The 23,259-nt window shown below is 36.9% G+C and overlaps 1 protein-coding gene across 2 annotated transcripts in view; it reads right to left on the bottom strand.

The window, feature by feature from the left end:
* Positions 1–23,259, bottom strand: part of NOL4 (nucleolar protein 4) — a 417,756-nt gene that overhangs the window by 50,157 nt on the left and 344,340 nt on the right. For both annotated transcript variants that reach the window (XM_030292187.1, XM_030292189.1), the window contains one exon: positions 13,508–13,688. In XM_030292187.1, coding sequence (XP_030148047.1) covers positions 13,508–13,688 — 181 coding nt within the window. The remainder of the gene's footprint in view (positions 1–13,507; positions 13,689–23,259) is intronic.

Here is a 23,259-nt window from a genome sequence, read left to right as displayed (position 1 = left end):
CACAAAAGGAAAATATTAGCATTGTAATTGTAATCATATTTGGCATTTGAAATTTGTTAACATGAAAGAGAAAAAATAAGGCAACTCTGGCCTTCCTACCCTCTTGGAGTGATTCAGGCAGACAGACTCAAGATCTCTACTGAGGCAGGGGAGCAGCCTGGTGCCTATTTCAGGAAGGTGCATCAGTACCTGAACCCAGGAAAGAGGAATGTAGAAAATGGCTAATTCAATTTTCATACAGAGAGTGATATTTCTGACTTCCTAGAAAAGTAGAACATTCTGAACTCCCCAAAGAGCTCCTTCCTGAGTAGCAGCGGGCTGGTGAAGCCAGTAAAATTTAACCGGTTTGTGTAGACAGATTCCCAGAGGACATGACAAAGTTCAGAGGAGGTTGTAGAAGGAAAACAAGCCAAACCAACCATTATGCACTCATAACACCTGGATAGCCCTGAACTGTATCCTAGAGAAAGGTCCCAGAATTCTAATGAGTCGCCTTTTCATTCCTTCCCTTCGGTGAGGAGGCACAAACACAAAAACACAAAACAAAAAGAGGATCTTAAGAGTAAATAAAGACCCATTTTATTGGGCTTTTAAGAACCTGCTGCCAGAAAGCCTGATCAATATTGACCTGTAAAACCAGTTACATATGCTTGGTAGTCCAGGGAAAGCACAGGGCCGCTCCTTTCTTTTAGAGCCCTTTCTCCGTGGCTCCCTGACCTCACAATAACCTGGTGGAAGATTTGAGGGCTCAGTCAGATAAACTGAAAGCTGCTTCCATTTATTTTGCAGACAATTCCTATAATTTCCCTTCCATTTTTTCCAACTGATTAACATAATTTCCAATCATTAAAGTTTACAGATAAGCATCGTCTCTCTGAAGCTCTATGTTATCTCAGTACATATGTGTGTAAATCTTCCATAGTTTCACCTGAGTTCTAGGTTATTATCATGGTCCATGTGGGAAAAGCTGGAAAAATAGAATGAACTCAGTGGCATTTCAAACATTTTCAGTTTGGTCTTGCTTTCTCTAGATGGCACACAATTTGAAATTCTGTCACAATGAAATTCTTTTAAAATTGGTTTTGTTTCTAGCTTTAAAGCAATGCCAGCCTCTACCAAAGAAGTTTTCAACACCTATGGTACAACTTAGTAGCTCTTCTTGGAGCCCCTACATAGCTACAAAGTTAATTAAAAGCTGAGCAGTTTGAATGAAAGCATTATTATTTAAGAATCACCATTTAGGTTTCCATAAAGCTATTCATTGACCTCACTCATTTTATTGAGAGAAAAACACATATATAATTAAATGCAAGGAGCTTAATGAAATAAATGTAGACAAAGTTCTGAAGTAATAAAACCATCCAAAGGTCAGTGTAATGGTGTAAGGTAAGAAGAGTAGTGTCTGGAATCAGCACTAGCCAACAGAACTTTTTTTTCTTCCAATAGAACTTTTTGTGGTGATGGAAATGTTCAATTCAATATAGTACCCACCCACCTCTTTGGCAGCTGAGCACTTGAAATGTGTCCTGCTGTGACTGAGAGACTGAATTTTAAATTTTACTCAATTTTAATTAATTTCAGTTTCAATAGTCATAGGTGGTTAATGGCTGCTGTATCGGATAGTACAGAAGTGGAGAAACTCATATTTATAAGAAAAGAAAAGCAATCAAAATAAGGACAGAAAAGAGTAGAATTTAAGAGAGGAAAATATACTAATCGAGACAGGTCATCAGAGGAATTCACATGGAAGAAATGGGCTTTCTAAGAATAGAGAGCCACAAGTTGGACACCCCGATGGCACAATCTCCAGATACAAACGAAGTCTCCACTATGGGCCATAGAATGTGCATTGAAAACTAACTCAGGTTTATTGGAATCTACTGAGGTATAATAACTGCATAATCCCAATTATGTTGACTTTAATTAGATCACATGGTCATCTTTTTTCACATATGTTATCATCATGTAGATCTTTCCATTGTGTAAATGACATACAAATTAACCATAGGGGATGGCTTAACCTCTGTGAGTCCCTTTTAGGCTCTACTTTGTAAAATCATTATCTACACAATTTCACATAATAGATCTTATGTATTTTTCACACAACAGAAACACCCAGCTGATCTTCTGGAGCAGGATGATGAGGGATCCCTCCCCATGCCTCCACACTACTTTGCATATGGCTAGTGAACCAGAAGAGGTTATAGAGAGGATAAGGTAAAGGTAAAAACGGTTCCCCAGGTAACTATGTAAATATTTCTCTCTTGAGTCAGAGGACTTAAAGCTGAATACAGTTTAAAACAGAATTTATGTATTCCAAAACATTTGTCTTAAATGTTTGATCCGAAACACTTCTCTTCTTCCATTATTGTGCTTTTCAAGGTATTAAGAGAAAAAGAGAACTGTAAGAAGACATCCTCAACTGATTATTACTGTGCTCAGTTAGATTTAATTAAGTTCTCAAAAGTGGTACAGTATTTTATTGGAACAATTCCTTTATGAATCATTCATTTATCCATCTAGTATTCATTGAACATGAATATAAGCCAGTTATCTATTAACACTGGTGATATGAGAGTCAAAAAAAGTCACCTTTCCTGCCCTCAAACTGTGCACAGTCCAGTATAGAGAAAAGCAGGTAACTGGTTAAATAAGAGGCATGCCCAGGGTATCATGGGAACATACAGGAAGAAAACTTAATGGAGGAGGCAACTAGAAAATTATCATAGAGAACATAATAACTGATATGAGTCAGGTGAAGAGGAAGGCATTCCTGCATGAGATAACCCCATAAGACAGGCAACAGTAGGTGTTGATATGAAGAATTTATTTTAAAGTAATTGAATATGAGTTTTCTTGGGATATCTAGATCAAGCTACCTGGTAGATAACCAGATATAAAATCTGAAGATCAGGGCAAAACATGGGTGAGATATGCCACTCTTAGCATATTCTAAAACCCTAAGAGCTAGTCGGCTTCCTTTTGAGCAGTGTGCAGAATAAGAGGGTTAAAGGGACAAGAGCAGGAGGCTAGGAGAATCCCAGTGTGGAAGGCATGAGGAGAGAGAGAGAAAGCCCGGGAATGTGGCAGGAGAAGAATTATCTGAGGAGCAAAGTGAAATGAGAGTGTATTATCACAGAAGCCAAGAGAGTGGATGTTTCAAAGCTCTAAACATCAACACATTTAAATATAGCCAGGAAATCCAGTAAAACAAAAATCACCTATAGTTTGACAATAAGTGGAATCATTGACAAATTTTCCCTGACCAGTTTCAGCAAAATGGTGGGGAGGAGCCAGCTACAGTGGATTGAAGAGTGAATGACAGATGAGAAGTCAAGACTGTACATGAATAGAAGTATTCCTCTGAAAATTTCAGATGAAGAGTGATGTTCAGAATGTTGATGCCTAGGGACATCACTATGCATACACAAAGTCAGTCACATCACTATCAATGAGCTCTAGAATGGTGGTGAATCTTATGGCCGAGCTTCCTTAGACTCATAATTATAGGTTCTGATCCAAAGCGTCTTTATGGCCAACAACCCTGAATATTAGTGAGGAGCAAAGAAGATAATGGATGTAAAGATTTGGGCAAACCAGAAATTACGACACAAATGTTAGTTATTATGGCCATTATTACTACAATTTGGTCTTGTTAAATTTCGGTCTGTATATCAGCCCAGTTTATATCAGAGTTGAAAAACAAATTGAAAAGTCTGCCTGATGGAGTTTGTGGAGAGGAAACATCAGTAGTTAACTTATGCATTATGCATATAATTTAGACTCAAGAGATCCAATGGATAACTGCAGCAAACTACAATTGCCCTCTTTAGACAGCTCAATGTGAACTTCCGGATAGAGAGAAAGCATTCCAAAGTCCTATGTAATTGGATTTGATAATAACGGGAGGATTGGCTGCTTGCTTGCTTCTCATTTCAGTTTGATAATTTGAATAAATTCTTTACACAAATTGTAACTGCTGTCATTTGGATAACACTCCAACTTGAAAATTTGGATCACTGGGTGCAGACCCTTGCCAGCTCTAAACAAATGGAGGTTGGCTAACAAAGGATTTGAAGGGCATCCTTTCCTTGCAATGGAAGTCTCCAACAGGGGCCAGCTTTTCCTGTTGCTACTGTATTCAAAATAAAGCAGAAGTTTATAAAACTTCTTGGAGGCTTCCTCCTTTACCCATAGAATCTTCAAATTCAGTATAGTCTTTCCTTTTGCCTCAGATTCCTTTGCTTTATCTAAAATAAACCCTTCACCCCTGCCATCCAATAAATAATTCTCTTTATACCTTTCTCACTTTTGGCACTACGTGTTCTATTTTTAAAAATCTATTGTTCATTAAGCCAAAATGGTTGAGCACTTATTATATTTATTCAGGGGATGTAATCGTGAGCAAGACAGAATTTCTGCTTTCAAGTACAGTGCTGGGGGCACCTGGGTGGCTCAGTCGGTTAAGCGTCTGACTCTTGATTTCAGCTCAGGTCATGATCTCCAGGTTTGGGAAATCGAGGTCTCAGGCTCTGTGCTGACAAGCACTGAGCCTCCTTGGGATTCACTATCTCACCTTTCTCTCTGCCCCCTCCCATGTTTGAGCTCTCTCTCTCTCTCTCTCAAAATAAACTTAAAAAAAAAAAAAAGTACAGTGCTAGAATAGAGACATATCCAGGAGAATAATTTACTCTCCCAAAGGGCCACAAGGTGGCAAGGTACAGTCAAGTTTCCCAGAGGAAGTACTATGCAATCAGAATCTTAAAGGATTCTGATGTTTAGACGGGAAAAGAAAAAAATATTTTATCTCATTTTGATCTATAAGTTCCCTGAGATCAGTGATTCTTATTTAACTTTGTTTCTCTTAAAGTGCCTGCTGTGGACTGAATGTTTGCCATCCTCTCAAAATTCATATATTGAAATCTAATCCCCAGTGTGACGGTATTTGGAGGTAGGACCTTTGTGAGGGTGCAGCCCTCATGAGTGGGAGTAGTGCCCTTATAAGGGAGACACCAGAGACCTCTCTCACTCCTTCTACCATGGGGGGACACAGTGAAAAGATGGCCAGCTATGAACCAGGAAGTAGGTTTTCACCAGATAACAAATCTGCCAGCACTGTGGTCTTGGACTTCATAGCAGCCAGAACTCCGGGAAATAAATGTTTTTTGTTTGAGTTACCCGGTTTATGGTATTTTTGTTATAGCAGCTTGAATAGATTAAGAAAGTACCTATTTACAGTGATTTGAAAATAAGAACCCAAAACTACTATTAAATTAAGTCCAAATACCGTGAGGGTATCCTTTCTCATCTTTCTGCCCTCCCATTCTTCTTGAACACAGTACAATGTATAGGGTTTGTGTTCTTATTATATTAGTTTAAAAGGTTTCACAAACATCTGTCTCCTTCAATCTTCACCTTCCTATTTAGGCTGCCTACGCACATCATGCTTCCCAGTTAATGGTTTAAATTCTTATTGTCTTCATCTGCCTTAGAAATTCAGAGGTACGGTGGGTTGCCTGGGTGGCTTAGTAGGTTAAGCGTCCAACTTCGGCTCAGGTCATGATCTCACAGTTTGTGGGTTCAAGCCCCGTGTCGTGTTCTGTGCTGACAGTGCGGAGCCTAGAGCCTGCTTCAGATTCGGTGTCTCCCTCTCTGCCCCTCTGCTGGTACACTCACTCTTTCTCTCTCTCTCAAAAATAAATAAACATTACAAAAAAGAAACTCAGATGTGTAGCTAATTCACTTAGGTCTCTTGAAAGTAGCTGCTCCATTCTACACTTTTCAGAAGATCTCTACAAATCCCCGAATCAAGAATTCTCAAACTTAGATTAACTGGAGTTCTCAGCCATCAGATGTGATGCTGCATCTCATACAATGCTAATCTTCTCTATGTCCTTTTTAGCTCTCAAGATTTATGTATATGTATATAGATCCTTTCTCCATCGCTCCAAATCTGTTACAGGGAATGACTATTCTGATGTCTTAAAAATGAAGCAAGAAGCTAAAGATAATACCGTGTTTAGAAGACAGAACATTTGGGGTTTCCAGAATTTATGAAGAAAGTCCCCAAATAAAGGAAATTGTGGGCCTGACCAATCAGGATGCCTTTCTGTGATAAAAACAAGCAAAAGCCAAGCACCATCAAAATAGCAGTAGCCACTGCCAGTGTTACAGGTAGTATGGACTTTTGAAAACCAGTAATGAGAGCTCCTTCACAACTGTAATTAGCCATTTGTGGTGCTACCGTTACTATAGCTAGAGTCATTTTTCAAATGTGAGGTAGAGAAATTCTCTTTGGCTGGAGCCTGAAGCTGTTATTTATCAAGACTAGTCTTTTGCCTCCTTCCTTCCTTCCTTCCTTCCTTCCTTCCTTCCTTCCTTCCTCCTTCCTTCCTTTCCTTCCTTCCTTCCTTCCTTCCTTCCTTTCCTTTCCTTTCCTTCCTTCCTTCCTTCCTTCCTCCTTCCTTCCTTCCTTCCTTTCCTTCCTTCCTTCCTTTCCTTCCTTCCTTTCCTTCCTTCCTTTCCTTTCCTTTCCTTCCTTCCTTCCTTCCTTCCTTCCTTCCTTCCTTCCTTTCCTTCCTTTCCTTTCCTTCCTTCCTTCCTTCCTTCAACTCCCCTACACTCATCCCAAAGCCAATGCTCAAAGAAAGCCACCCATTTGAACGTTGGCATGTTGCACGCCACACTGGTTATTCTGTTAGTCCTGTTTCTTTGCTGCAGTACACAGTCTGGATTGTTCAGCATTGTCCTTTGCTGTGTCCTCAGGAGATCGTTATATCGATACATAAAAACCAAAAGACATGAACTAAATAACCAAAAAGTCAGCTTGTGTCACTTTGAGCAAGGTACCTAACTTTCCTGGCCTGTTTCTTTCTCTATAGCCTTTAAAAAATAGAGGTTGCTATCAAATTATTTCTCAGGTCCCTTTAGACCTTTCCTGCTATGATAGGTTTTGGGGGGTAACTTACATACAAGGTAAACCTCACCATAGTATTACAATACCTACATTTAAACTGCTAATTTATCAAACCTGCTTTCTAACCACTTACATGGTGGCATATGGAGGACCTATACCAGATTCCCTATGTGGCTTTTAAGTAGCACTGAGCAATAAAACTGAGGAACGGATACCAACGTAGTATGATAACATATGTGTGTGAATGTGTGTAGGGGCATGTAGTGTGTGTATGTGGCCATACGCTGTGGTACATCCTTCAAAGGACAAACTCAGGATGCTATGAAAATTATGACCACATTTTATCCAGGCTTTGAGTTCAGGATTTAAAAGATGACTAGTAAATGAGGGACACAGGGGTGAAAAGGGCAGGTCAAAGAAAAGTTCAGGTGGGTGAACCTTGAGGCATAAAAGGGCTAGATAACATCATTTTCCTAAAAAGAAAGAGAGCCATAGAGCCAAGAAGAACCAAAATTTTTTCTTTTTGGATCATTGCTCATTAATAATTCATAGCAATTTTTTCCTTTAAAGTCCTTTTCAGTATTTATTCACGATTGGCAGTTGCCCGTTTTCTCCTCTCCTCAAAAAACTCAAAATATCCTCACTTGTATCTTTAATCTTTTCCATCTTTGCGTATATTATCTTTCTTCCCACCAGTAACTATCTATCGTTTTTATGAAAACACAGTGTTCATCCAATTTGCTAAATAAATCAAAGGAACAAAGTGGGGCATGTATGTGTTTCACAACATCCCATGTTCAGAAGAGTCCCATGTGGGTGCCTGGGTGGCTCAGTCAGTTAAGCATCTCACTCTTGATTTCAGCTCAGGTCATGATCTCAGAGTTGTGAGATCAAGCCCCACATCAGGCTCCATGCTAAGTGTGGAGCCCACTTAAGATTCTCTTTCTCCTTCTTTCACTTCCCCTCTTCCATGTGCGCATGCAGGCTTTCTCTCTCTCTCTCAAAAACAAAACAGAGCAAAACAAACAATGAAAACACACACACACACACACACACACACACACACACACACACACACAATAACCAAAAAACTAACCATGCTTTGTGTAATGCTCTGTTATCACCATCTTGATATTAATTTTTAAATAAGAGGCTCCACATTTTCATTTGGCATTGGGTTTCCAAAATTACATAGCCATTTAGGAAGCAAAGGTAAATTATTTTGGTTGTATTTGAGTAGAAGTAATAAGCAGTATTCAATTTGTCCTGCATTCTTTTATATGACACTTTCATGTCCAAAATTTTGCCCACTTCTCTTCATTTTCAGTACTACCACTACCTATAATCCAAGTTACCATTGCCTTTTTCTGGTGTTACAGAAATAACTAATATTAGGCAACATAGATATAAGAAGTTGCTAGAGGGGCGCCTGGGTGGCTCAGTTGGTTAAGCATCCAACTTTTGATTTCGGCTCAGGTCAGGTTGGTGAGATTGAGCCCTGAGTCAGGCTCTGTGCTGACAGCATGGAGCCTGTGTGAGATTCTCTCTTTCTCTTTCTCTTTCTCTCTCTCTCTCTCTCTCTCTCTCTGCCCCTCTGCTGCTCACGCATGGGTGTACCCTCTCTCAAAAATAAACATTAAAAAAGTTACTAGAGATAAAGAGGGATATTTTATAATGATAAGAGAGTCAATTCATTAATAATATATAACAAAAACTATATATATACATATATATATACATATATATATATGTATATAAACACACACACACACACACACACACACACACAATGACAGAGTCCCAAAATAAATGAAAGGCTGTTAGAAATGAAGGTAAACAATTCAATAATAATAGTGGGATACTTCAATAACCTTTCAATAATGGATATTATAACTAGGCAGATGATCAACAAGAATATAGAAAACCTGAACAACACCATAAACCAACTAGATATAATATACATTTACAAAGACCCCACCACAGATGGGGTGCTAAATATTCTGTGTTTAGCAGAATACACATCATTCTTAGGTAAACATGGAACATTCTTTAGGACAGATCACAATCTGGGTCATAAAACAAACTTTTAACTTGAGGATTGAAATCTATAAAGTATGCTTTCCAGTCACAATGGAATAAAAGTAGAAATCATTAAGAAAAATTGGGAAATTTATAAATATATGGTGATTAAAGAAAATATTTCTAAATAACCAGTGGGACAAAGAAGAAATGAAAAAATAAATTAGAAAACATTTTAAGGTAAATGAAGACAAAAACACAATATGGCTATATATAAAGAAGAAAAAAATAAATGTCTTAACTTTTCTGCTGAAGACACTGGAAAATAAGCACAAACTACACTTAATGTAAGCAAAATGAAAGAAATAATAAGTGTGGGAGTAAAATATCAATGAAATAGAGAATAGAAAAAAATACAGAAAATAAATAAAGCCAAAAGCTGTTCTTTGAAAAGATGAAGAAAACGGACATGACTTTAGCTAGAGTGACCAAGAAGAAAGGTGAGAACACTCAAGTAACCAGAATCAGAAATTAGAGAGGGAACACCACTACTGACCTTATGAAAACAAAAAGGATTACAAAGGAATCCTATGAATAATTGTGTCAATAAATTAGATAATTCAGTTGAAATGGACAAATTTCTGGAAATACACAAACTACCTGACTCAAGAAGAAAGAGACAATATAAGTGAACCTATAATAAGAGAGTTAGTGATTGAAAACCTCTCAGAAAAACCCAGGCACAGATATCATCACTCCTCAACTCTACCAAACATTTAAATGATTAATACTACTACTTTACCCACTCTCCAAAAATAGAAAAGATATAGAATAATATTTTAAGGAAAGCATTCCATCTACAATAGCATCACAAAAGGAAACAGCAATCAAAGAAGTATAAAGCTTGTAGTGTAAGCATGACAAGACATAGTTAAGAAAAAATTTTAAAGATTGACAATAAATGAAAAGACATCTATCTCATTTTGAGTTATTTCCTCAAAATGTTAATCATAGTGTTGCCATACGAATAAACCAGCAATTCCTCTTGTAGGTATATACCCAAAAGAATCATAACATATATACCCAAACTTGCACATAAATGTTTACAGCGTTATTCGTAGTAGCCCCAAAGTGAGAAAAATCCTAGTCCCCCTGAGTTGATGAATGGCTAAACAGCATATGGCATGGCCACAGAATGGAACATTATTTGGCAATAAAAAAGAATGAAGTATTGATACATATTATAATGTAGATGGACCTTTAAACCATCATGCTAAATGAAAGATGTCTGACATAAAAGACCACATACTGTATGATCCATTCATTATATAAAATGTCCAGAATGGGAGTGTTTCTGGAGAGAAAAAGTAGATTAGTTCATACCTAAGGATATCACATACTTTAGTACTTGCTTCCTTTGCACAGATTGTTAGCTCAGTGGTTTACAATGTGGCCTCTGATGTCAGAAAGCCTGTGCTCTGATCCTGGCTCCTCCCTTTATTAAGGAGAGACCTTGGGAAAATCACTTCATCTCTCTGAGCCTCACAAAATAGGTTTCAATCATGCTAGGAAAAAGGCAAGTGGTGTCTAGGCATTATTATTTTTTTTTAATTGGGGCAAGTTCAATTAAGTTTTCCACAAAATTGCACAACATATCTTCAGAGGACTGTGTAAGGATTCAACGGAGATTACGCGGAAGCTCCAGAAGGACTTGCTAAGTGGTAGCTATTGTTATTAGTCGGTACTAAATAATTTAATAAATGAATGATTTTTCAAGACTAAAAAATACGGTTTCTATCTCTAAAACCTATAGCCAATGCACTCCCCCCCCCCAATTCTTTTGATAAGGTTTTGATAAGTCCTGAAATACCTATCAGGTCTTACTTCCCATGTCGAATATTTAAAAAGAATTGTCAGTTTCCAGCTTTTTAGGCTAAAAGGAATGCTCAGGTTTTGTTTGTTTTCCCCTTCTGGTATTAAACTTTCTCTTTCCTTCTGACTTGTGCACTAACTACAAACAAAACTTGAAAAAAGCTGATAAGGTTCCCTAGCTTTGGAAAAACGGAATATACACTTAAAACTTAGTTTCCTTCCCAAATGAGATGCTTTCTTTTTTTCCTTTCAACTTGGGGCACCCCTCTTTTGAGTTAAAAGTAACTGCTTCAGACGAAAGCTCAGTGATTCTGTCCTTAGAGCACCTTTAATTTTAAAGCAGACCAAAGAGCCCCAGCCTTCAAGGAAGAGTAATCCCTGAACACACTCAGAGCATATTTGCAGCATTATAAAAGTAAATGATTTTGAGTATATACTCCTTTGACATTAATAATGCAATTTGCTCTGAAATCTATTAAAAGCCCACAAGCCTAATTAAATATTAAAATTGAAATTGGTATTTCTTTCAGGCAATTTTCAGTGGAAGAAGAAATATGTTTTTTTTAAAAAAAAATGCATTGAATTCTCACTGATACTACCAGTTCAAATACACGATAATGGGAGTTTTTCCTTAAACATATTGCTTTTACGTCTATATCTACTTTGCCCCTTGCTAAAAATCCCAACTTTCACAGACATCAAAATAATTACAACTTTGCTTTAAACCACAATACACAGACAACAGCCCAAAATAATATGATCACTGAAAATAGTTTAAGGTTTTATCGTAGGCTTGCATGCTGTGGAATCAAATTATGGTTTTTGAGGGGCGCCTGGGTGGCGCAGTCGGTTAAGCATCCGACTTCAGCCAGGTCACGATCTCGCGGTCCGTGAGTTCGAGCCCCGCGTCGGGCTCTGGGCTGATGGCTCAGAGCCTGGAGCCTGTTTCCGATTCTGTGTCTCCCTCTCTCTCTGCCCCTCCCCCGTTCATGCTCTGTCTCTCTCTGTTCCAAAAATAAATAAACGTTTTTTAAAAAAAAAAAAATTATGGTTTTTGAGATCACTTGGAAAATTTCCTCTGTGTGGGGGCTATGCCAACTGCTCGTGAACACAGATAGAGTTCGTGTGCATCATTTTACTTTTGATATCAGGAATTTTTCAAGTCCGTTTGCTTCACAATTATGTATTTAAACTGTTCAAAGTTAAATTTTTTAAAATAAAAATATAAAAACCAACTATGCTTTCAGAATTCTGCTTATATTCCTTTCTCCAAACTGTTCTCCCCCATTCCTGCCTCTACATACACTTTAAAAAAATTATGTAAGTCCTTCTTTAATGAATATTAGCAAACTGTGGTACTTTTCACCACTTGGAGTATATATAGCTGCATATTACTCTCTTGTTTGGATGCAGTCAAAATGAGTCAACGAGCCATCAACTGATAGACATTTTTATTGGTAATCCTTTTTCTCTTGCATTTATAAATAACACTACAATGAATACCCTTCCGCATATATCTTTTTGTATTTTTGCCCATATGTGTTTGAGATAAATTCCTAACAAGAGATTCCTAAAGAAATTGCTGGACTGAATGGTAAATGCATACTTAACTTTTCTAGATACTGCCAAATTCCACCCCAACTTTTTGCATTTTTGCAAGCTGTGCATGAGAGTCCTCATTGCCCCCACAGCCTTGTCAAAGGAATATTGTATAAATATTTGGATTTCTGCTAATCTTCATTTCTCTTTATTAGAAGTGACCGGGGTTGAGTAATTTTACCCCTATTTAAGGGATATTTGCATGGCTTTCTTTGGGAATTGTGAGTTTACTTTCTAGCCTTATGTTGTAATATATAATTTTGGGTATTTCTTTCTTTTTAGAAGAACTTCATGTATTGGCCTATTAACCTTTTGTAGCTAACAATGTTACCAATTTATGATTTATTTTTACACATAAACACATAGTGTTTTTTTGTCATGCAAAAGTGTGTGTGTGTGTGTGTGCATGCATGTGTGTAATGAAACTTATTTTTTCCCTGAATTTTAAGTATAGTGTAGGAAAGCACTTCCTACGACCCAGTAATAAGAAATTCACCCACGTATTTTATTCCTTTTATATTACATATTTGCAATTCATTTTGGTATATAAGCTCAAGAAATTCCTAACAATTTACGAAGAATGAGCTGGTATGAGCTGGCCCCAGTACACCATTCAGTGCTGGTGGGGCATGGATAGCCACTGGTCGTTTCTCTGTGTTGTTTCCACGTGTATGTTCTTAGGTTTACTGTGTGTGTTTTATCAAGTAAAGTTCCTGGTGCCTCATATTTTCCAAACCAAAAACCTCTTTGAACACTGAGAAAATGTGTCATTATTCTTGATGAATAGTGCATTACAGCTTTGGGGGGAAGAATGTATAACTATTTGGTAAAAAAATTTTTTTGCTATTTCACTAGTTGAGATTTTTTTTTTGAGTACAAAATACCAATTCTCCAGTTGCGTAACTGTGCTGCCACTTTCAGAAACGGCAACAGAATAGGGAGATATCCGGGTAGGGAGACAAATATTCTGTATTAAATGGTCTCGTTTTTAGCAGATTGGCACTGTTGCTTATCAAGGCATATTCATTTTCTTCTCTCAGATTTAGAGAATTTGCTATCCCCAAATGGACAGAAAAAGCACAATAAATAGTAAAGACTCACCACTACTGGAAGCATCATTCAGATTAAGCAGTCCCCCTCCTAGACCTCTGTAACTATGGTAACTGTAGGTCCCATTGCCGTTGATGTACAACACCTCCTGGGAGCCTGAAACAGCTGAGGTTGAGTAAGTGGCCTGGGCCGCCTCTGGTTTACACTGTTTGTCAGCTGGGGCAGATTCGTCCTGCAATGACAACAGCATTCCATTATTTGTCAAGTCACTGTACTATTTCGCCTTGACTACGACCATCTCGTTGTTATCTACAGGTCGGCACTGAATAAGAAAAAAATATACATATATGGTCAACATCAAGTTGGCACACATGCACGTTTTCAACAACTTGGCTAAAAGGAAGTAACGATGCGAGACAGATTGGAGGTGGAGCAAAATTTGCAAGCAATTTCCAACTGAATCTAAAATTACATGAAGAGAGTTGTTCACAATAGCCCAGAGGTGAAATCAACCTAAATGTATATTATTATCATATATATAATAATATAATATTATATACACTATGTCATTATCCTACATATTACATATATATTCCTCCACAGTAGAACACAGACAGGTCTTATATATTCAGCTTAAGCTTATTAAATGAGTAAAGCTTATCAGAACATTGATAGGTGAATCCATCATGTTTACCCATGGATTTGTTTTTATGCGTATGACTTCTCTTTTCTATAAAGAAATAGATCTTAACTACGCTCCATGGAACTGTAAGGCTTCTGGGGGGAGATGACTCAGAGTGTTCCAGAGATTGTGGGATGAGGGCACAAAGACGTGCCGTTATGCCGTGTTTGATCTACATTCATAAAATCACTGCATCTACAGCATTATGAAAACCACCAGGCTGTGTGAAGTATTCTTTCTGTAAAGACATGTAGCCATTGAAACTCTGAAAGAAGGCAGAATATTCGATTCTTCAAAGCAATTCTGGGGTCCCTGGTAGGGGCTAGCCTCAAACAATTCCACTACTTGCATAACTTCCCAGTTTCCTGATTGAAAATTACTTGGGCAACATGACAAAATCTGAGTTCCCAGTTTGGCAAAATTGGTGGCCTTTCTGAACATCCCAGTCTATTTTTCTGTGTTTGAAAAATGACAATAAAATACACTTATAGGAGGAGTTTCTTCATGATGAGTAAAAAGAGAGAAGAGAGCAGGCATTGTCTCCACAATATTTGCTCACTGATTCTTTGTAGGATAGAATTAATTCGTATTATTAAACACGCTATTTTTAAAATTTGCCTAGTCTTTCATTATTAACTGTTATTCCAAACCACAGTAACTGCATAGAGCAGGCAGATAATTAATTCCATTAATAATCAAAACAGGCCTTGTAGGGAGTCATTTGTGTTCAAACACAGATTTGCATTATTAATGTTCTTGGCAGTCCACTATATGCTGAGAAATAAAACATATGAAAGCCTCAATAAAATCTGGTCTGCAGTATCTTTTGGGCAAAAGTTTAATATAAAGTTAATTCGTGTTTTTCTTATGAACGATTGCTGTTACTGGTTTCAAAGAAGCATAGATTTTAATGACATAAAAAAATAAATATCCCCTAGAGTCACATTTTACCTCTGTAAGCAACTTTTAATTATTAGTTCCCAAACTTCTCAAGGCTGACAGCTTGCCCCTGGGTTGCTATGAAGATTATTTTTAAAATGGGATAATATCAATATTTTATAAGACTGCATATTCAGGCATTGAAATAAATTTCATTCCTCAAAAATCAGACAAAATCCTATCCCGGCTTTTATGAGACGTATTTCAATTTTCTGTTAAAAATTCCATAAAAATAAGATAGCATCAGTGATTTAAGGACCACCAGCAGTGTACTAGATAATGCAGTGTTGCTTTGATTCAGATTTCTTTGATTAAAAATATACAATAGCCAAATTATGGAAAGAGCCTAAATGTCCATCAACTGATGAATGGATAAAGAAATTGTGGTTTATATACACAATGGAATACTACGTGGCAATGAGAAAAAATGAAATATGGCCTTTTGTAGCAACGTGGATGGAACTGGAGAGTGTGATGCTAAGTGAAATAAGCCATACAGAGAAAGACAGATACCATATGGTTTCACTCTTATGTGGATCCTGAGAAACTTAACAGGAACCCATGGGGGAGGGGAAGGAAAAAAAAAAAAAAAAAAAAAAAAAAAAAGGACGTTAGAGTGGGAGAGAGCCAAAGCATAAGAGACTGTTAAAAACTGAGAACAAACTGAGGGTTGATGGGGGGTGGGAGGGAGGGGCGGGTGGGTGATGGGTATTGAGGAGGGCACCTTTTGGGATGAGCACTGGGTGTTGTATGGAAACCAATTTGTCAATAAACTTCATATAAAAAAAAAAAAAAAAAAAAGAAAGTTCACTGTAAAAAAAAAAATATATACAACAAATTAAAGAAATGCTTATAGTAACTTCTCTAACAAGGCTTTGGCCTTATCGGTAAATATAGCCTTGATGTATTGAAGTATGCACATTTCACAAAATATAGGCTTGTAATAGGATGTGTGATTACTTATAGATGGAAGGCAAGATTGGGAATGATTTGACATTGTCACTGTCTTTGGGAAGACTGGTTTGTACTCTTTTGTACCTTATCCTCAGAAACTGGACAGAGACAACTAGACTTTGCAGAACCTGATTGGCACTTGGGCCATATAGATTGAATTCCTTAAGTGCAGATGCCTAAGGAATCCTTTACTCAAGTAATTTGGACAGATACTTAAAAAAAAAAAGAAATTTGATTGGTTGCACTCAAATTTTTGACAATAGATTCCAAAAAACTTTGCTTGGAAAATGTTACAATGTCTTTATTATGTCTCCCAAGAATTCTACGTTTTCTTAGACTATACCTTCTACCGTCTATCATGTTTATTGTGTGTTTTCATTAAGTCTTCTCTATCTATAGTTAGAAAATTCCAGTAAAGTGTACTGCTAGATTTAATAATTCAGATACCTTTCTTCTTTTTTGCCTTTTACCTTACATCGTTATGGCAATTAGAAGTTGTAAGGCAATGTTGCATCGATATTGAATTACATTTTTAGTTCATCATTGGGCAAGGAACTTGCGATCCACCTTTTTAAGGTGAAGAAGCTTGCACAGACTTCAAAGAAGCTTATCACTGCAAAATAGTAAACATATGGATAATTCAGGCATCAATTTGCCTGAGCTTTCTGCAAGATTGTTATTGGATTTCTCCTATCTTTTCATGCTCTTTGTAGTCTATATGACAGAAGCGTTTTTACTTACGTTAAAGCTCTAAATTTATCCTTTGATTTATTAGTACTGATGGGGCAAGAAAGTACAATTTATTTCACATATAAACTACTAGAAAACATCTCCACTTTCTAAAAGCTTCTCTTCTTCCATTTGATAGCAAGTGTTCCAGAACTAAGTACATTGCTAAGAGTTTATGGGGAAATTCATAAAAGATCTGAGAGAATCAAAGCTTCCATTAAAACTGCTTAGAAAAAAAAAAGTCTGCACTTAAAGCAAATGTACTTATTATTTGAGATGATAAGTGATTGACGATGCCAACAACACACACACACACACACACACACACACACACACATATATATAGTAACACTCAGGGAGTCATTTATTTCATTCAGTTAGCAGCATTCCATAAATCTTCTCCCCCTGTTGGCCATACAAATAATTAAGATGCCAACACAGAAGACTGTTCTTTGCAAAGATGCTCCCAAACCCACTAAGATAATAAGGAAAAACATCTTTTGACCAAATCCAAGTAGCCTAAAGATAAGATGTGAAATAAGAGAGAAGGTAGATTATGTTTCTGACTTGAGAAATCACAACCACAGCAAGATAGCTATTACTCAGAGTTTTATCAAACTCTTAGAATAACACGTTATTACATTAACAGACTCTCTTTGTAGCATTATTTACACACACACACACACGGTTTTTTAAACAATAAAGATTTGAGAACTATTGGCTTAAATATAAAACACAAAATAAATATAGTCCCCAACCCAGTAAACATAGATATATGGTTGGCAAGAATGGCAAGTATTATATCGCAAAGTAATCTGCTCTAAAATTCTTCCTAATGGCCATAAAGTTTTATTACCAAAATAAATGTACAGACTTAGCATTTAAAAATTTCAACTTTGGGGCACCTGGGAGGCTTAGTTGGTTAAGTGTCTGACTCTTGATTTTGGCTCTGGTCATGAGCTCACAGTTCATGGGATTGAGCCCTACATCGGGCTCTGTGCTGATAGCCTGGAGCCTTCTAGGGATTCTCTCTCTCCCTCTCTCTCTGCCCTTCCCCCTGCTTCCATGCACATATACCCTCTGACAAACATCAAAAGAATTTCAACTTTACATGTAATAGTCTGCCATTTAATTATCGACCCCAAAAAATCATATTAAAAAAATATCTTTTTCTATAGGTTTCTAACACTCAACTTTGGTTTCCTTTGTTAATATGACCATAATGAAATGTAAAAGTAATGTTCCTTTGAGGTAGTAAAATTGGACAGCAGATACAAATATTTTGATCACTGATTTTTTTTTGAGAGAGAGAGAGGTGGAGAGGAGAGAGACAGAGAGAGAGATTCCCAAGCAGGCTCCAAGTGCAGAGCCCCATACGGGGCTTGAACCCATGAACCTTGAGATCATGACCTGAGCTGAAGTCAGACGCTTAACCGACTGAGCCACCCAGGTGCCCTGGTCATTGATTTTATATGCATATTATATTAATTTTGGCCCTCAGAAAAATCAATTTTAACAAAGCAATACCAAATTGGCATCTTAAATGTTAAATTTTAATATATTTTGGGAATAAAAATGTATTTTCCTAATCATATGATATTTTTGTTTCTCCTGAGATATTTTTCCTCCTGAGTTTTTAAAATATTTTAAAAATCTACATTTATTGGGGCGCCTGGGTGGCGCGGTCGGTTAGGCGTCCGACTTCAGCCAGGTCACGATCTCGCGGTCTGTGAGTTCGAGCCCCGCGTCGGGCTCTGGGCTGATGATGGCCCGGAGCCTGGAGCCTGCTTCCGATTCTGTGTCTCCCTCTCTCTTTGCCCCTCCCCCGTTCATGCTCTGTCTCTCTCTGTCCCCAAAATAAATAAACGTTGAAAAAAAAAAAATTAAAAAAAAAAATCTACATTTATAACAACTCAAAACATCTTTAAAACCATATCTTTATTTGCAATTTTGGCTCTACTGATTAAAAAGAAAAAAAAAACTTTCTTAAATTATTTTTTTCTTAATCCCCTTTAACCTAATATTCTCTTTTGGTAAGATAGTTGCAATGCTCTACCTGGTGATACCATGGCAGGCATGGTTTCAGATATTACCAATGTAACTGTCATACTCAAATTCTTACTTCTAATATTGTCCTTCTCTCTGAGGCTCATGCCTGAACAAACGGAAATGCAGGCTTATCAGATTTAATATCTTGAACTTAAATTTATGTTTTCTTTCCTCCAGATATCTCTTGCAAACATTTTTAATTAAGAAACAAAACAAGACCTGTTCTATCACCAATGAAGGTATCTTGTTCTGTTAACGCGTCACACCAAGATTTATTTTTTCTCCTACACTAGGCTTCTCTCAGTCAAACCACACCCATGTCCTCGTGGCTCCATTTTGGAAAGGACCCTCATTGGCATACATCTGAGAAACCCCCACTGAGAATACAAAATTCAGAACCCCATAATCTCTCCTTTGGGCTAATGGGATAACCTCCTGACCAGTGCTTTCCCCTTGACATCTTGTCCACATCTTCTCAAACCTATCTTTTAAAATCATTTATCATGTTGAATTCTCTTTCAAGAGTTTGAGATTTCTTTCTTCTTGGAGAACAAAACCCAGAGCTGCTGGCATCCAAAGCTCTTCAGAGTTTGAGAACAATCCTGGCAGCCACATTTTCTGTCACTTCCTCTGATAACACTCCATACTCTGGTCATAACTTAAAGTGGCAAAAAAAAAAAAAAAGCAGGGAAATATTCTGAATCATCTAAATGTGCCATTGGGCACCAATACATAGGAATTTTCTCATAATTAATTTTTTCAGAGAATCAGCTCCGGTTTCATTGATCTGTCATATGATTTTGTTTTTTAGTTTCCATATCTTTTATTTATGCTCTAATCTTTATTATTTCCTTACTTCTGCTGGTTTTAGGTTTTATTTGAATATTTTATATCTGATGATAGTTTGTCATTTAATTTTTAATATTGTTTGCAAAATTTTAAGGTATGTATCCAATGTTGAAGAGCAAACAATTTTTTTCTTAAAAGTCTTATTTTAAAGTTCCTTGGGGTGCCTGGGTGGCTCAGTCAAGTGGCCAACTTCGGTTCAGGTCATGATCTCACTGTTAGTGAGTTCGAGCCCTGCGTCAGGCTCTGCACTGACAGCTCAGAGCCTGGAGCCTGCTTTGGATTCTGTGTCTCCCTGTCTCTCTCTGTCTCATGCTCTGTCTCTGTCTCTCAGAAAAACTGAATAAAGGTTAAAAAAAATTAAGTTTACTTTTTGTGTGAAATCAGAAAGTGTTATATGAATAAATCAGGCTTCGCTACAGCTTTCATCAAACTAATGGAGAAAGATAGTATTTTCCTTCTTCATATTCTAACCTAAATTCCAGAGTAACAAAGTATTTTTTCTCCTTAAATCTCTAATAATATCCCCCAGCCACCATTAAACAAAAGAAACAAGACCTATTTACATAAAATTCTTGTACCTCTTCTATATACAATTATCTTTATGAAAAAAACGCAAGAAGAACAAATAGAGACTAAAAGATATCATAGGAGAGAACAAAGACTTCAAATGTATATAAATGAGCTCTTCAGTCCTCAGGTTGCTATAGACCAAAAGACCTTGAACCAAATATCCTACAGAAGATAGGAAATTCAAAGTGTCAAGACAATTATATTCAAACAATTAAAATTTCCCTCAAAGCAAAGACCTAAACATGATGGCTATGTCAAAACCTCTAGCTATAAAAAACATTATAGCTATCATAAAAATTCAGAATATTATAGCTGTAACCAAATTTAGAACAAGTATTTTTAGTATTAAACTTTGAGAATCACAGTGGCGCCTAGGTGGCTCAGTTGGTTAAGCTGAGTCCAACTTCGGCTCAGGTCATGATCTCACAGTCTGTGAGTTCGAGCCCTGTGTCGTGCTCTGTGCTGACAGCTCAGAGCCTGGAGCCTGCTTCGGATTCTGTGTCTCCCTCTCTCTCTGACCCTCCCCCATTCATGCTCTGTCTCTCTCGGTCTCAAAAATAAACAAACATTAAAAAAAAAAATTAAAGTTTGGGAAACACAATGGAAGCATTAAGATTTTTTTTAGAGCAGTTAACCATTAGCTACTACATAAGAATCCTATTGACATAACGGTATCAGAAGATTAAGGCTAAATCTGCACACTGGCCACCTAGGGTATGATGCTGGGCAGCCTGAAGAGGTATGTTATTTTATCTACAATGTAATCAAATCTGTGATCCATAAAGGGGCTTCATAAAGGGATTTAATTAGATTTTGGCAGTTATCAATTCTGATATTTATTTTATTTTATCCATATAGAATATCCATATATTATTGGCTAATGCTGAAATAAACTAATAGGTATTAATACTGTTGTGATTAACGTTTTAGTACAAATTAAAATAGTGCGTGTCACATTCAAAGACAAGAGAAACAAACTTTCTTTTCATTTCCGTGGGTATCAGTTTTTCTAAAATACACGACTAGGCTGCAATTTATGTTAAAACTATGTTTTAACACAGTTTTATGTTATGTTATGTTGAAACTTTAGATTCCTTCTCACAAATGGCTACATAAACATAAGTCAACAAAACTCAGGCTAAGAACTTTAAAAGGGAGCCCTCACATACTATTTATTTATCCCGGATGTCAGTTACCCAAAATCTTCTCAGTATGGTCCTGGGAGTTTTCATCATTGGCTTAAGAAAATTAGACTGAACTAGAAAACAGAGATATGAAAATACAATTAAAGTTAAAAACTACAACAAGTGGCCATGGCAGATAATTTTCATCTTTCCACATTTCTTTTTGAGCAAACAGAGAAACTTGACTAATGATGCTATTTCCACACTGATGTTGCGAGGTAATCCCAGACGATTTCAAAATTAGAAACAGGCGTGCCAGCGTGGTTGCCTGAGCAGAATGAAGAACAATCCCTTCCTAACGTCACTCTACATGACGGATTCCTTCATAGCTACTTTTGTCAAACGTTACGTTCAATCATATAGTAAACATAATTCCATCCAAATTGTGTACCTTGAAGGAGCCACATAATTGAGATGTTAACACCTACACGTTGGAATAAAAGCTTACAGGTTATTATTCTAATTTGATTTCATCTGGGTGTACAAATTACCCACCCATCTGGATATTTTAAGTGTATTAATTATGAAATAGTCAAACTAAAGTAATTAGAAAAGCCATCAAAATGGTGACGCCTGAATCACCAAGTCATAATGCTTTTATATTAGTGTGAAATTAACTTTTAAAGGGAACATGCATGAGACAACATGAAATGAACTGAAAATAACCTAGTGATAAATTTAACATGCAGTGCTTATGCCTGACTATGTATGGGTATGTGTATACATAAACAAAACACTATGTTTTTTTGTTAATGTTCCTCTCCCAAATAGTACTACTTCTGTCACTTGTCACTTAGTTATGTAATGTGCGCTGATCTACCATGGTGACTGTGGGTGTAGGGCAGATAGTAAGAAAAGAAATAGCACATTGGCATATTTCTTCATGCATCAGGTTTAAAGTTTACAATTTTATTTACATCTATGATGAAAAACTAATTTGTTGTTCAAGAAGTCATTAATTTTTAGGAGTGCCCTAACTTCTCAAAAATATACACAAGTAAAACCACTAATGTTCTTGGCGGCTGTGTATTTGTTGTAGTGGTATTATCTTCCTTAAGATATTGGCTTATGTTATCCTTCTCCATAATAAATTTTGGTAGAAACGGTATAACTAAGCTTCTCCTTTTCTTCCATTTTGCTTCTCTTTGAGTCTGCTATTTTCTATGCATAATTTTCCTTGAAGATCTCAGCTGTGTTTATCCCTTCATCTATCCCTTCTATACCAAAGACCCCTAACTTTCAATCTGTAGTGAAGACCTTTTCCCGAGTCATTTTCAACTACTCACTGGACATAAATACCTGAATACCCCGCATGTGCTTCCTAATCAGTACGTCAAAATTGTACACTTTCTTCTCATACTTTCACTTCTCCATCCATAATTTGCTCTGCCTCCTGAATTTTGGATTTCTGTTAATGATACCTTCATCCAGTCTCCTGAGCTAGAGATCGACGCCATATTGAATAGGCCCTGTTTTTATCATCTCATATGTACAACACAGGATGAATTCTCATACAATTATTTAAAACAATGTTCTATTGAATGTCTTATTTACTAGGCTACACATCCAGCTAGGTGCTGAAGATAGATCATCAGATAAAATAGGCAGAATCCCTGCCCTCAAGGGACCTATAGAGGTAGGGGAGGAGGAAGAGAGTAGGCAAGAGGAAGAAATGAAAACTATAATATGTAATAAGTTCAGACAGTGGTAACCATGAATAATGAAAGAAAACATGGTGATGTAAAAGAATAATTGGAGATGGGTGTCCAAGAGGGAAGGCCTTTCTGAAAGAAGTACATAAGCCAAAAGGTAAAACTGATAGAAAAGAGGCAGTTATACGAAGATAC

This window comes from Lynx canadensis, chromosome D3 (assembly GCF_007474595.2).
Source record: "Lynx canadensis isolate LIC74 chromosome D3, mLynCan4.pri.v2, whole genome shotgun sequence".
Classification (NCBI taxonomy): Eukaryota; Metazoa; Chordata; class Mammalia; order Carnivora; family Felidae; genus Lynx; species Lynx canadensis.
Note: the sequence above shows the minus strand (reverse complement) of the source record. Positions and strands in the feature narration are given on the sequence as shown.